This window comes from Podarcis cretensis (genome assembly GCF_951804945.1).
Source record: "Podarcis cretensis genome assembly, chromosome: 16".
NCBI classification, from domain to species: Eukaryota; Metazoa; Chordata; class Lepidosauria; order Squamata; family Lacertidae; genus Podarcis; species Podarcis cretensis.
In genome coordinates this window covers 29,462,473-29,477,540 of record NC_137186.1, presented here as the reverse complement: position 1 = coordinate 29,477,540, position 15,068 = coordinate 29,462,473, and the positions used below count along the sequence as shown (strand labels likewise).

Genomic DNA, 15,068 nt, shown 5'->3' with positions numbered 1-15,068 from the left:
AATTCACCCTTCAAATACATGTGTTATTCCAATCCCACTGATGATTTTAAATGTCTGCAATGGTTTTTAAGATAAATCATAATTTCCCCCCATCCCTTATTAACATTTTAGTCTTCCTGATTTCTGATTCTTCCGGTCTTTTTCAGCGTAATCCATCAACTTGATCTGCCATTCTTCTCTGGTATAAGTCAGCTCCTGAGTGATCATTGTTTGAAAACTCTAGGGGAAGTGTGAGAGAGAGGTTTTTGTATCAGTTCCCCATCAGATGGTACCACCGTGGAACACATTACTGCCTGTCACCCAGTCAAGACAGTAATAATCCGCCTCGTCTTCAGCCTGGACATTGGAGATGGTTAAATAGTAAGTGTTCCCAGAGACAGAGGGAGTGAACCGATCAGGGATCCCGTCTCCCCGGGTGCTGGTAGCATAGAACACAAAGCGGGGAGCCTGTCCACCTTTCTGTTGATACCAGCTATAAGCATACAAGCTGCCACTACTTCTAGAGCAGGGGAGTTTGACAGTTTGACCCGGGAGCACAGACTCAGAGGCAGGCTGGATCAATGTTGTCTGCGATGTGACACCTTTGCAAAAAGAAAAGTGAAATAAAAGCACATGAACCATTTCCAGTGTTCTCAAATATTAGGAAAGACTATTGTAGAAGACAAAGGGCTTTCTTGCTGGTACAAGCAACATTTTCTGTGCCCTCAGATTTCAGAAAATTATTATCTTCTTGTGAAAAGTAACAGAAGTCAAGTCAAATAATACATTAGGTCTCCGCAAACATACCTGAACAGTAAATTAAACATGAGATGAGAACAAGGATCCAGGCCATGGTGAATGTCAAAAGGAGGGTGGATCCCACAAACAGATCTCTAGTCTGGTGCCACCTCCCTACCACCCTCTTAAATCACCTGGGAAATGAGGCACAAGTAATTATGCAAATACCTCGACACCCGTTGGCCTTGCTAGAAAGAATATGAGGAAATACAGGGAACAACCAGAAGACAACCACAGAACAGATTTTGCATGAAGGGGGTGTTTTCACAGAAGATTGAAGCTTCTATGTATTTTTTAGGTCATGATTGGGGAGCTGTAGAACCAGGGGCTGAATATGGCCTCCCAAAATAACAACAACAACAACAACAACAACAACAACAACAACAACAACAACAACAACAACAACCCATCCATCTGGCTGGGCTGCCCCAGCCACTCTGGGCAGCTAACAGTTTACATAAAGACATAGTAAATAGAAAACCGTCAAACATAAATTTTCCATTGCAGGGCTGCCTTCAGATGTCTTCTGAGAGTTATGTAGTTCTTTATCTCTTTGACAACTGATGGGAGGGCATTCCCAAGGCAGGGTGCCACTGTCAAGAAGGCCCTCTGCCTGGTTTCCTGTAACCTCACTTCTCGCAGTGAGGGAACCAGCAGAAGACCCTTGGAGGAAGACCTCAGGGTCTGGGCTGAGCAACGGAAGGTGGAGAAGCTCCTTCAGATATTTCCTTTTGTGGCTCTCAGGACGTGCTCAGAACATGTACTCTTCATGTCACATGCCTCACTTTCATGGTGCTGTGGCCCCCAATGATTTTGCCTGGCTTGAACATATCCCTGAATGTTGATGATGCTTAATTATAATAATAATAATAGGGACGCAGGTGGCTCTGTGGGTTAAACCACAGAGCCTAGGACTTGCTGATCAGTAGGTTGGTGGTTCAAATCCCCATGACAGGGTGAGCTCCCGTTGCGCAGACCCTGCTCCTGCCAACCTAGCAGTTCGAAAGCACGTCAAAGTGCTTCCGGCGGGAAGGTAAACGTCGTTTCCGTGCGCTGCTCTGGTTCGCCAGAAGCGGCTTAGTCATGCTGGCCACATGACCCGGAAGCTGTACGCTGGCTCCCTCGGCCAATAAAGCAAGATGAGTGCCACAACCCCAGAGTTGGCCATGGCTGGACCTAATGGTCAGGGGTCCCTTTACCTTTAAATAATAATAATATGCAAACATATTTAAGCACTCCTTGTTGAAAGAAGCCAACCCACCTACTCCTTTCTCAGATTCTGGGACTCACAACAAAGGTGGGAATTAAGAAATAAAATCAGCTCCCGAACTCTGAAGTTTTGTGCAGGTTGCAGTGGAAACTTCTCTCCATTGCAAACTGTGATTACAGGGGGGGGGGGGGAGTGGCTCATCAGCACTGCTCCTCATGCAAATGTCTCCTAAGCAAGTAGTCAGGCATAAGAAAAAACATTCTGACGCTTCGCTTCACCCCAACAGTTCAGTTTTTGTAACAATTTTCCGTTTCGTAATATAATTCACTATTATTTTATAAAACAGGTAGGTGGCCCAACATTGTCCCCTGGAGGTTAAAGGCAGAACAGCAGACACCACAAAATGCCTGCATCACATTTCGAAGCAAAATACTGAAATCACAATCTAGTCCGTCTTAGTTACAGGTAGGTAGCCGTGTTGGTCTGTCGTAGTCGAAACAAAAGAAAAAAATTCCTTCCAGTAGCACCTTAGAGACCAGCTGAGTTTGTTATTGGTATGAGCTTTTTGTGTGAAGAATCTGAAGAAGTGTGGATGCTCACGAAAGCTCATACCAATAACACACTCAGTTGGTCTCTAAGGTGCTACTGAAAGGAATTTTTATTTTATTTTGTTTAGACAGTCTTATGCATTCACAGGGGACGCAGGTGGCGCTGTGGGTTAAGGTCGGCGGTTCGAATCCATGCGGCGGGGTGCGCTCCCGCTGCTCAGTCCCAGCGCCTGCACCTCCCGCTGCTCGGTCCCAGCGCCTGCACCTCCGGGTGCAAGTAGATAAATAGGGACCGCTTACCAGCGGGAAGGTAAACGGCGTTTCCGTGTGCGGCTCTGGCTCGCCAGAGCAGCGATGTCACGCTGGCCACGTGACCCGGAAGTGTCTTCGGACAGCGCTGGCCCCTGGCCTCTTAAGTGAGATGGGCGCACAACCCCAGAGTCTGTCAAGACTGGCCCGTACGGGCAGGGGTACCTTTACCTTTACCTTTATGCATTCACATTCACCTTGCTTTCCCCACCAGGAAGAAAGGGTGTGTTCAACTTTGGTTGTGTGAAGTTGTGCTTGAAAAAAACATTCACGGGCGGTCCTGCTTTGTATTGTTGTGGAAGGATCATAGTTTATTGGCGGTGAACACACACATGTATATTGTAAATGTGTGAATCTGTTTATTCTTCTACATAGTTCATACTCATTTTTGATACAGCTATGCGGTGTCGCACGTATCAGTTTAGATGCTAATTCCTTTTGGAAACCTGGAATATATATTTTGTATAACGTTACACATATAACAGTGTATATAGTAATACACCTAAACTCAGACATGTATTTGCGGAGGGAACGTTCTTTCACATGTGGTGGACTTGTTAAAGGGAAAAATAGTATTGGGAAAATATCCATAATGAATGGGGGGAAATGTTTAAAAGTACTTTCCTCCATCCCACCCCCAAACCAGAGTCCTTTTTGTTGGGGATAATTCAGACTGAAATTCCCAGGTGCCAAAAAAGGTTATTTATGTACGCTACTACTGTGGCCCGTGTTCTGTTAGCCCCCAAATGGAATACAATTCAGATCCTAACCAAAGAAAATGGCAACTTAAGCTGATAGAATACTCTGGTACCTCGGATTAAGTACTTAATTCGTTCTGGAGGTCTGTTCTTAACTTGAAACTGTTCTTAACCTGAAGCACCACTTTAGCTAATGGGGCCTCCCGCTGCCGCCACGCCGCCAGAGCACGATTTCTGTTCTCATCCTGAGGCAAAGATCTTAACCTGAAGCACTATTTCTGGGTCTGGAGTCTGTAACCTGAAGCATATGTAACCTGAAGCGTATGTAACCTGAGATACCACTGTATGCACAACTTGCAGACTTAGAGTAGGAGAACAAGAAGAACATACATTTAGAGAAGATTGGAAAAAGTTTGTTGAATATGTGGGAAATAATTGTGAACAGCTGAATGTTTTATTCAGGTTGACACCCCTGAGGAGAATACAATATAGCCAGGAGGTTGGAAATTGCAAATAAACAGTGTTCTCAGAGGTGGGATGAGTGAGGCGGTTTGTGGTCCCTTTCCCACTGTTCTTGGCCTTCTTGATTTCTGATTCTTCTGGTCATTTTAACGATTTCAGCATAATCCATCAACTTGATCTGTCATTCTTCTCTGGTGTAAGTCAGCTCCTGAGCGATCCTTGTTTGCAAACTCTAGGGGAAGTGTGTGAGAGAGGTTTTTGTATCAGTTCCCCATCAGATTGTACCACCATGGAACACATTACTGCCTGCCACCCAGTCAACACAGTAATAAACTGCCTCATCATCTGGCTGGACATTGGAGATGGTTAAATAGTAAGTGTTCCCAGAGGTGGAGGCAGTGAATCAATTAGGGATCCCGTCTCCCCGGGTGCTGGTAGCATAGAACACAAAACGAGGAGCCTGTCCACCTTTCTGTTGATGCCAGCTATAAGTATGCAAACTGCCACTACTTCTAGAGCAGGAAATTTTGACAGTTTGACCCGGGAGCACAGACTCAGAGGCAGGCTGGATCAACGTCGCCTGCGATGTGACACCTTTGCAAAAAGAAAAATCAAATAAAAGCACATGAATCATTTCCAGTGTTCTCAAATATTAGGAAAGACTATAGCTTTCTTGCTGGTACATGCATCATTTTCTGTGCCCTCAGATTTCAGAAAATTATTATCTTCTTGTGAAAAGTAACAGAAGTCAAGTCAAATAATACATTAGGTCTCCACAAACATACCTGAACAGTAACTGAGACATGTGATGAGAACAAGGATCCAGGCCATGGTGAATGTCAAAAGGAGGGTGGATCCCACAAACAGATCTCTAATCCTGTGGCACCTCCCTACCACCCCCTTAAATCACCTGGAAAATGAGGCACGAGCAATTATGCAAATACCTCGAAACCCATTGGCTTTGCTAGAAAGAATATGAGGAAATACAGGGAACAACCAGAAGATGACCACAGAACAGATTTTGCATGAAAGCTTCTTTGTATTGTTTAGGACATGATTGGGGAACTGTAGACCCAGGGGCAGAATATGGCCTCCCAGAATTGTTGTTGTTGCTGTTGTTGTATCCTGCCCATCTGATTGGGTTTCCCCAGCCACTCTGGGCGGCTTACAGTGCGCACACAAAAAATAGTAAAATGTCAAAGATTAAATACTTCCCAATACAGGGTTGCCTTCAGATGTCTTCTAAAAGTAGTGCAGTTCTTTATTTCTTTGACATCTGATGGGAGGGTGTTCCACAGGGAGGGAGCGACTGTCAAGAAGGTCTTCTGCCTGGTTCCCTGTGAGTTCACTTCTTGCAGTGAGGGAACCGCCAGAAGGCCCTCGGAAGAAGACCTCAGGGTCCATGCTGAGCAATGGGAGTGGAGATGCTCCTTCAGGTATTTCCTTCTCAGGACCTGCTCAGAACAAGCCCACTTCAGGCCTTACTGACATGGGGCTGTGGCTCCCAATGATTTTGCCTGACTTGAACATATCCCTGAATGTTGATGATGCTTCTTGCTTGCTGGGCTCAAAGTTGCCCATCTCTGTCCCATGTAATCCAAAATTACTGAAGTTTCCAAAGTGCGGGGATCATAATGTAAATGTGGATGGAGAAGAGAGAGCTTGAACCAGATCTCAAAAAGGATGGATGACTGGATGATTCAACAACCCAGAACATATAATAAAGCAGAGAAAGTTGTGTACAGGCACTTGAATTCCATGCATGAGTAAGACTCAAACGAAAAAAACCATCTGTTGATGAACTCATATCACAATGCAGGTGACTCTTGAAGTCATTGTCTCTCAAATGAAGAGAAGCAGAACCAACAGTTTCTCCTTGTGTCAAAAACCCAAATCATATGTAGAATGGTTCTCCATAAAATATTCACCTTAGAAATAAAGAAATTAAGGCACTAATTTGATCTGAATTAAGGCACTAATTAGATCTTTGAAGCAAATGTTTCACAAAAGAGGCAGAAGTAGGAAGTTGCGTTCCAAAGCTCAGCAGGGCCTCCAACATGACTTCCTGTTTCTACCAGAAGTCGCTTCAGAGGCATTGCAGGGCCTTGGATGGGGCCTTGGAGGATGCGTTGGGGTTCCGATGCAACATCCAGTAGAAACCAGAAGCCATGACAAAGCCCCGCAATGTGGGTGCTGAGCACCCACAAAAACTGTGGGCGCCCTGGCATCCAGGGCCCTCTAGAGTTAGTGCCAGTGTCACTTGAAGATTTATAACAGGAATGGTTTCACAGGTCCTAATCCAACCACTATTCCACACTATCCCTTGGGAATGCCAGCATGGATGGGTTGGATAAAGAAGAGTGCTGGAACCTTGATTTACACTGGAGCAGGCATGTCCAAAGTCTGGCCTGAAGGCCACTTGCGGCTGGTTTCAAATGCACCCCCCCAGGCAATTTTCAAAAAGCAATCTCTTGATCCAGTGCTGGATTTAAGTATGCTGAAACCTAGGGCCTCTACATCTATGGGGCCTCACCAGCCAGCCCGCTCCCCAGTGCTGCAGTCTCCCCTCTCCCAAATTTGTAAACCCAAGACTTCATGCAAGGGCAGGGCGACTCAGGAGTAGCAAGTGGGGCACAAAATGAAGCAGTGAGGCACAACCTGAATGGCCTACCCAGGCTGCCTTTATTACTGTGTATTGTACTTTACAATGTTCCTGACATATATTTCAGCTTTCTGTATTTATTTTTCATCTGGACTTTCACAGTTTGGCCCAGAGACGACAGACTCAGAGGCAGGCTGAGTCAAAGTTGGTTGTGAAGTGGCACCTTCACAAAAAGAAAAAGGGAAACCATGATTTGGGTACATTTCTTCATGCTTTCAAATATCAAAGCAGCATTAGGCTCATATAATAAATAGACACATAATGGAAATAGCTTTGATGTTGTCCTATTTGCAGTGTGTACACCACACTGTTACCTGACCAACAGCTTAGAAGTGCCAAGGAAAGCAGAGTCCAGGCCATGGTGGCCTGTGCAACGGAAATAACCTTCCCTTCTACAAGAGACTGCGGTGGGATTTTATCCCTCCTTTCTGAATTCCCCCAGAAATACCAAACGGCTTCTTCATACAAATGAGTTCTGTGCTGATTGGTTCTGCAAAAACCTCTTTATTTCACTGCTTGTGTTTGTGTGAAACCAATGAAAAAAGGACATATTATTTTCACAATGGTGCTGTGGGTGGTTCTCACTTTGGCCAGGAGAGATTCAGATAAGTGCTGGAAGTGTGAAGAGATGGAGGGAACGTTCTTTCATATTTGGTGGACATGTAAAATGGTAAAAGAGTATTGGGAAATGATTTATAATGGATCGAAAAAAATGTTTAAAATTACTTCCTCCCCCCCCCCCCAAAAAAAACCAAGAATCCTTTCTGTTGGGGATAATCCAGCCTGAAATTCCCAGGTGTCAGAAAAATATTGTTTATGTATGCTACTACTGCAGCTCATGGGACGCAGGTGGCGCTGTGGGTTAAAGCCTCAGCGCCTAGGACTTGCCGATCGAAAGGTCGGCGGTTCGAATCCCTGCGGCGGGGTGCGCTCCCGCTGCTCGGTCCCAGCGCCTGCCAACCTAGCAGTTCGAAAGCACCTCCGGGTGCAAGTAGATAAATAGGGACCGCTTACCAGCGGGAAGGTAAACGGCATTTCCGTGTGCGGCTCTGGCTCTGGCTCTGGCTCTGGCCAGAGCAGCGATGTCACGCTGGCCACGTGACCCGGAAGTGTCTCCGGACAGCGCTGGCCCCTGGCCTCTTAAGTGAGATGGGCGCACAACCCCAGAGTCTGTCAAGACTGGCCCGTACGGGCAGGGGTACCTTTACCTTTACCTTTACTGCAGCTCATGTTTTGTCAGCCCCCAAATGGAAAATGAGTGAGATCCAAACAAAGGAGATTGGCAACTTAAGTTGACAGAAATGCACAACTTGCAGACTTAACAAATAGAATAAGAGAACAAGAAGAACATATGTTTAAAGAATATTGGGAAAACGTTTATTGAATATATGGGAAATAATTGTGTATCGCTGAAAATGCTAGCAGCATGAAGATAAATTCAACAGTGTAAATAAGTTTTGATGGATTTAATAATGAAAAACCGACTGGTATAGTTTTTTTGTAAAATATGCAGGGATTTAAGATATGTAAAATGAACCATGGAAATAGAAGAAGGGAAGTCATTGATATCTTAAGGATGTAAAATGTGTGGTTGAAATTGTAAAACAGAAAATTTAATAAAAATCATATTAGAAAGAAAGAAAGAAAGAAAGAAAGAAAGAAAGAAAGAAAGAAGGAAGGAAGGAAGGAATAATCCATGGTGGCATCAGGAGTTTGGGACACATGTGCATAACCTAACTCAGCAGAATAAGCGGGAAGGACTCTCAAATACAACAGGATTGGCTTTAACATTGTGAATTGACATAAAACACATCACCACATAGAGTCCCCCAAGGTAGTCCTGGGGGGAATCTGAAGGACCAACTGTAGAGGTCTAGTGGACAGTATTTGTCCTTGGTCTTTAAGTTTTCCACCACCAGAAGTTGGGAATCCATAGTGACTTTTTGAAATAGAGCAAGAGAATGATTTTCATTAGACTATATTCTGTCCAATGTATCGTAAGTCTTACCCCAAACACAATTTGTGTTTTATTTGGGAATTCACAAACCTCTCCAGATGGTTCACGAGATGGGAGCAAGTCTACATTGACTTAATATAAGGTGATGTACATGTTTGCGCAGTGGTACACAATGTCTCTGTGGAATGTACATATATCAAATATGGGGAATGTTGTGCAACATTTCCGCCTGCAGTCAGGGGTCCCTTTAACCTTTACCTTTACCTTTACCTTTAGGAGAAAAACCCAAGTGGCTGGTGCCAATTTGCCAAGTGGGAAAAATTCCTACCAGGCCCCTTAACGGTGACCAACCGAGGTCCATAGCAAGGTCAAGGACGAAAACCTTAAAGGGCGGGAAACCGGAGCAGCTGGAAGCGGCAAAGAGGGAGATCCCTGGCCGTGCCTGCATTAAATGGAGCAGGCCACGCCCCCCCAGGCCAGCCGATTGGCTGGCCAGGGGATGACGCGGTTGGGGATTCCCTCAATCGCACGGAGGCTGAGAGCATGGTGGGAGGGTGAAGCCCGCAACCCCAACTCCTTTCTAAGTCGGAAGTGGCTTTATTGCCAACAAAGCCAGTGAAAACATGAAGAGCATTGTTTATTGGGACATGTGTCAGATATTTAATGCAAGGTCATATCTCCAATAGGATTCTTTAGTCTAAATAACTTGATAACTTTTAATGCTTGTTCTTGTCGAAAACTGACAAAACTCATTCATGTGCAGCTATGCTCTTGAATGATTCAGGATTCTACACACGTAAGAAAGAAGAGAGAAGGTTTTTGTCTCAGTTCCCCATCAGATTATACCACTGTGGAACGTGCCACTGCCAAGCTCCAAGTCACAACAAAAATAAACTGCTTCATCTGCAGCCTCGATGTTAGAGATAGTTAATGAGCCAGAGTCAGAACCGGTGAAACGAGCTGGGACCCCTTCTCCCCGGGTGCTGGATCCATACCACAGAAAACGGGGAGGCTGTCCAGGTTTCTGTTGATACCAGTGAATATCATCCCAGAGAGTACCGCCATTTCTAGAGCAGGAGAGTGTAGCAGTTTGGCCCAGAGACACCGACTGGGAGGCAGGCTGAGTCAAACTGGGTTGTGAAGTGACACCTTTCATAAAAAAAGAGAAAGGAACCATGACTTTGGTACATTTCCTATGCATTCAAATACCACAGAAGCTTTATCTCCCTCTGGCAGATCAAGTTTTGATGTTGCCCTACATGATGTGAGTCTTCCACGCTCTTACCTGAACAGTAGCTGAGAAGTGACAGTAAAAGCAGGTACCAGGCCATGGTAAGACTCCTTTAGAGTCTGACTAAAGATCTAGATAGGATCTTCTTCCCCCTCTCTGAAATCCCCCGGAAATACCAAATGTCTCCTTCGCACAGATTGGTTGTATGCTCATTGGTTCTGCAAGAGTGTCTTTATCTACTTGCTTCTCTCCGTGAAAAGCCAATGATCAAAGGAGAAATTTGCATGATGATGTTGAGGGCAGGCCTCACTCTGGCCAAGATAAAAATTAAGGGGGTCATAGTGTTACCAAGTACAGTCATACCCCAGCTCCCAAACATCTTTGGGAGTCGAATGTTCTGGTTCCCAAAGGACTGAAAACCAGAAGTGAGTGTTCCTGTTTTCGAACGTTCTTTAGGAACCCAAATGTTTGATGGGGCTTCCAATTGGCTGCAGGAGGTTCCTTCAGCCAAAGCCACTTCTGACCCTAGGGAGAAGGTGGTGTTGCGGGCTTCCCGCCCCCATCACTCGCGCGGGGGCTGGCTCCCAGCTCCACGCATACAGGGGGAATCCTCTGCCGCGTCATCCCCTCGTCGGCCTATCAGCTGGCTCAGGGGGCGTGGCTTCCTGCATTTAAGGCAAGCGCGGCAGAGGAGCTTCCTCTTTGCCGCCATTCAGCTTGGGAATTTCCCACCCACCCTCCCTTTAAGGTTTCTCCTTTGACCTTGCTATGGACCTTGGTTGGTTGCTGTTAAGGGGCCTGGTAGGAATTTTTCCACCTGGCTTTCCACAGCTTGAATCATGGGTTAACTGGATGAGAGTGAGGTTGCATTGGCTTTTGTTGTGTGCACACGTAGAAGTTATCGTTTGATTTCAGTGCCTGAATGAGTAGGAAAGACGGGGCAGTTGGCGGTGGAAACTTGGGCAGATATGTCCTTCCTGAGCATGTCCTGTTTCATTTGCTTCACAGGTGCAGGTGGCGCACGGGCTTTCTGTGACTGGTAAATTCTATGAGATATGGGGAAGTTGAAAGGGACGCGGGTGGCGCTGTGGGTAAAAGCCTCAGCGCCTAGGGCTTGCCGATCGAAAGGTCGGCGGTTCGAATCCCCGCGGGGGCTGCTCGGTCCCAGCGCCTGCCAACCTAGCAGTTCGAAAGCACCCCCGGGTGCAAGTAGATAAATAGGGACCACTTACTGGTGGGAAGGTAAACGGCGTTTCCGTGTGCTGCGCTGGCTCGCCAGATGCAGCTTTGTCACGCTGGCCACGTGACCCGGAAGTGTCTCCGGACAGCGCTGGCCCCCGGCCTCTTGAGTGAGATGGGCGCACAACCCCAGAGTCTGTCAAGACTGGCCTGTACGGGCAGGGGTACCTTTACCTTTACCTATGGGGAAGTTGGTCCATCTTACAGGCCAAAAGTAGACAGCCAACATTCTACATACAGTGGTAACTCAGGTTAAGTACTTAATTCGTTTTGGAGGTCCATTCTTAAGCTGAAACTGTTCTTAACCTGAAGCACCACTTTAGCTAATGAGGCCTCCTGCTGCCACTGCGCTGACAGAGCACGATTTCTGTTCTCATCCTGAAGCAAAGTTCTTAACCCGAGGTACTATTTCTGGGTTAGCGGAGTGTGTAACCTGAAGCGTATGTAACCTGAGGTACCACTGTACAAGATTTGAGAAAATGTGTGTGGGGTGGTGGGGAGGAAAAAGCCCCACCCATTAACCAGAGCTGAATTCAGACATGCAAGTTCTGCCATGGTCCACGTCAGGTGCAAATGCGAATTCACATCGCCGCAAGTGAAGCTGAGCAAAGAATTTTCAGGAGCCCAGTTGCTGCAGCAGCACTCTCCTTGAGATGTTTTCAGGTCAACCATTTTGTATCTGATAGCTTGTAAGGGTTGGATTTGCATGAACTGCAAAACCTCATTTAAACTGTGGTGTCAGGGACTGGACTGAAGGGACGTGTAGCTTCCAGGCAGAAGAAAGGCAGTCCTAATTTACAGCAGGGCTTGGAGGAAGATAACAGCTCAGAGATAGGCAGACAGCAGAGTTAGGAGAAGGGGGAGGGGAGAGAGAGCAGCTAGCTGACACGTCACTGGACAGCATAACCGACCCCCCTTCTCCCAAAACACGGCCTTCATTAAGGGTGCAAGAACAAAGAGCACAGAGACAATTGTCCACGGACAGATGCCGTAGGAACAGGTGTTGTTGCTGGAGGGGAGAGGCGGAGGAGCTCAGTGCGAACAACTCCATTATGGAGGAATGTCCAGAATTCTTTGTCCTTACCGTGATGACTGAATAAATCACATGTATAATAATAATAATAATAATAATTTATTATTTATACCCTGCCTCTAGGTGGCTTCCAACAGAATATTAAAATGCAGTAGTCTATTAAACATTAAAAGCTTCCCTAGACAGGGCTACCTTCAGATGTCTTCTAAAAGTCAGATAGTTGTTTTTCTCTTTGACATCTGGTGGGAGGGTGTTCCACAGGGCAGGTGCCACTACCAAGAAGGTCCTCTGCCTGGTTCCCTGTAACTTGGCTTCTCGCAGTGAGGGAACCACCAGAAGGCCCTCGGATTTGGACCTCAGTGTCCGGGCAGAACAATGGGGGTGGAGACGCTGCTTCAGGTATACTGGACCGAGGCCGTTTAGGGCTTTAAAGGTCAGCACCAACACTTTGAATTGTGCTCGGAAACGTACTGGGATCCAATATAAGAACTGGTTTGACAGGCCAGTGGCCTATTTTGACAAGGTCATGCCAAAATTGTGGACCTCTGTGTAATGGTGGGATGTGTCACTGTCTCAAGGCAAATCTAAAAAAAATGTAGTATAAACACTGACAACTGGGAAACACTGGCCTGCGAGCGCTCCAGTTGGAGAACAGCCTTTACCAAAGGTGTCATGGGCTTTGAAGACACTCGAACTCAGGACGCAAGGGAGAAATGTGATAAGAGGAAGGCATACTTGGCAAATCCACACCGTGATCAACTCCTGCCCTAAAACCAATGTCCCCACTGTGGAAGGACGTGTGGATCCAGAATTGGCCTCATTGTTAAAACCGTGTTTATGGAAGACAATATTACTCAGCTACGAGTGATCACCAAAGAAGAGAAGAAGAAGAAGAAGAAGAAGAAGAAGAAGAAGAAGAAGAAGAAGAAGAAGAAGAAGAAGAAGAAGGAGGAGGAGGAGGAGTGGTGGTGAGGTCATTTCTCTAAAAGAATCCATCTGTTTACATAACTTGATATTCTTGACAAAAAGAAATAAAGTTCATTTGGACCAAACTCAGCTCTTGCCTAATTCTGGTTTCTTTGCTTTATGGGGAAGGAGAGAGAAGGTTTTTGTCTCAGTTCCCCATCAGATGGTACCACAGTGGAACTTCGGAGTACCGGTGCCTTCCCATGCAAAACAGTGATAAACTGCCTCATCTTCAGCCTGGACATTGGAGATGGTTAAATAGCCGGTATCCTCAGAGGGAGAAGTGGTGAACCTATCTGGGACCCCGTCTCCCCTGGTGCTGGGACCATACCACAGAAAACGAGGCGCCTGCCCAGGTTTCTGTTGACACCAGCCAAAGGTCTGCCAGCTCCCCTTATTCTTAGAGCAGGAGAGGGTCACAGTCTGACCCAGGGACACAGACTGGGATCCTGGCTGAGTCAATGCTGGCTGTGAAATGACACCTTTGTAAAAAAAAAAGAGAAAAAGAAATGTATGATTCTCAATCCTATCACCTGAACTTTAAGGCACTATGATAAATAAACATTACAGATATGCTCCCCCCCCCCATTTAGGCCAATTTAAGTCTACTTCTTTTTATGTTTACCTAAACAGTAACTGAGAAGAGCCAGGAAAAACAGAGTCCAGGCCATGGTGAGCTCTCTAACGCAAGGCGACTTTCTGAAGGTTAACAGGCAACTGTTGGTGGTCCTGAGTCTTTCCTTTGTTAAAACTTCCCAGAGCTGGTGAAGGATCTCCTGATGCAAATCCAGGCGGTGCTCATTGGCTCTGTTAGAAAGCCTTTGTCTGGAATAAATGATGCAGTAAGCAAAATACAATGGAATTGATTTGGATAAAGGTGAGGTTTGCTTTTTAAAATGAGGAGTTTCTTGTCTTGTGAACTAGGTCAATTTACCTCAAGGAAGCAGGATTGGGGCTGTAGTTCAAGGGATGAGGGGTGATGTGTGGATGCTGAAGATGTCGTCCCTGCATCTCAAATTAATTTTTAAAAAATCAAGCAGCACATGATGACAAAGGAGGGTGGTGGGTTGGCTTCTTTCAACAAGCAGTGTTTAAATAGGCTTGCAAGTTATCATCATCATCATCATTAATTTTATTATTCACAAACAGAAAGAAAATGAAAAACATAGTTACAATTCATAAACCCATATTTTACCAAACCCAAACTCATATAGACTAATAAAGAACTATAATTTGCACCTGTCTGGCTTCCATGCACCACAACTCGACATCCTTTACTGCATACTCTTATTTACATTGTGTCCTTATATTGTTCATTTTATATCTATTAGTAATTTTACCTTGAATTAGTTCCTCTTTGCATACTTATTCTATGTATATCAATATGTTTTCTTTAGAGCAGCGTTTTTTCATATATTTCTCAAAACATTGCCATTCCTTCCTTTGATTAGACTGATTTCTTATATTCCTTTCTTTGATTAGACTGTCGTTAGTTTAGCTAATTCTATAAGTTCACATAATTTACAGTGGTGCCTCACAAGACGAAAAGAATCCGTTCCGTGAGTCTCTTCGTCTTGCGGTTTTTTCGTCTTGCGAAGCAACCCTATTAGCGGCTTAGCGGCTATTAGCGGCTTAGAAAAAGGGAGAAAAAAGCGAAAAAAATTGCAAGACTCACAAGACGTTTTTGTCTTGCGAAGCAAGCCCATAGGGAAATTTGTCTTGCGAAGCGCCTCGAAAACGGAAAACCCTTTCGTCTAGCGGGTTTTTCGTCTTGCGAGGCATTCGTCTTGCGGGGCACCACTGTACTTATCTAGTCTTCCTTTGTGGGAATAGTATCCCCTTTCCAGTTTTTAGCAAGCAATAATCTGGCTGCGGCTGTGCCATATAATTTTTTTTATTCTGTTGAGACTAAGACAGCCAGTTGTGTCTGCCTTGGTGTTGAAACCCTTTTATTTATGGGAATCTGCCTTATAGTA

The 15,068-nt window shown here is 45.5% G+C and overlaps 2 protein-coding genes across 24 annotated transcripts in view; both read right to left on the bottom strand.

Moving 5' to 3' along the window:
* The window catches only part of LOC307204974 (immunoglobulin lambda-1 light chain-like), a 181,748-nt gene that overhangs the window by 83,528 nt on the left and 83,152 nt on the right, over positions 1–15,068 (bottom strand). The window lies entirely within an intron of this gene.
* Positions 1–15,068, bottom strand: part of LOC307204961 (immunoglobulin lambda-1 light chain-like) — a 139,707-nt gene that overhangs the window by 75,554 nt on the left and 49,085 nt on the right. The window contains exons 1-2 of one of the 13 annotated variants that reach the window (XM_079957176.1): positions 787–868; positions 284–581 (exon numbers count right to left, since the gene is read on the bottom strand). The exons of 10 other annotated variants lie outside the window; for them this stretch is intronic. In XM_079957176.1, coding sequence (XP_079813302.1) covers positions 284–581; positions 787–832 — 344 coding nt within the window. In that variant the 5' untranslated portion in view covers positions 833–868. Of the gene's footprint in view, positions 1–283; positions 582–786; positions 869–15,068 lie in introns of those variants that run through there. 2 more of the 13 variants (XM_079957172.1, XM_079957174.1) reach the window with 2 other exon arrangements.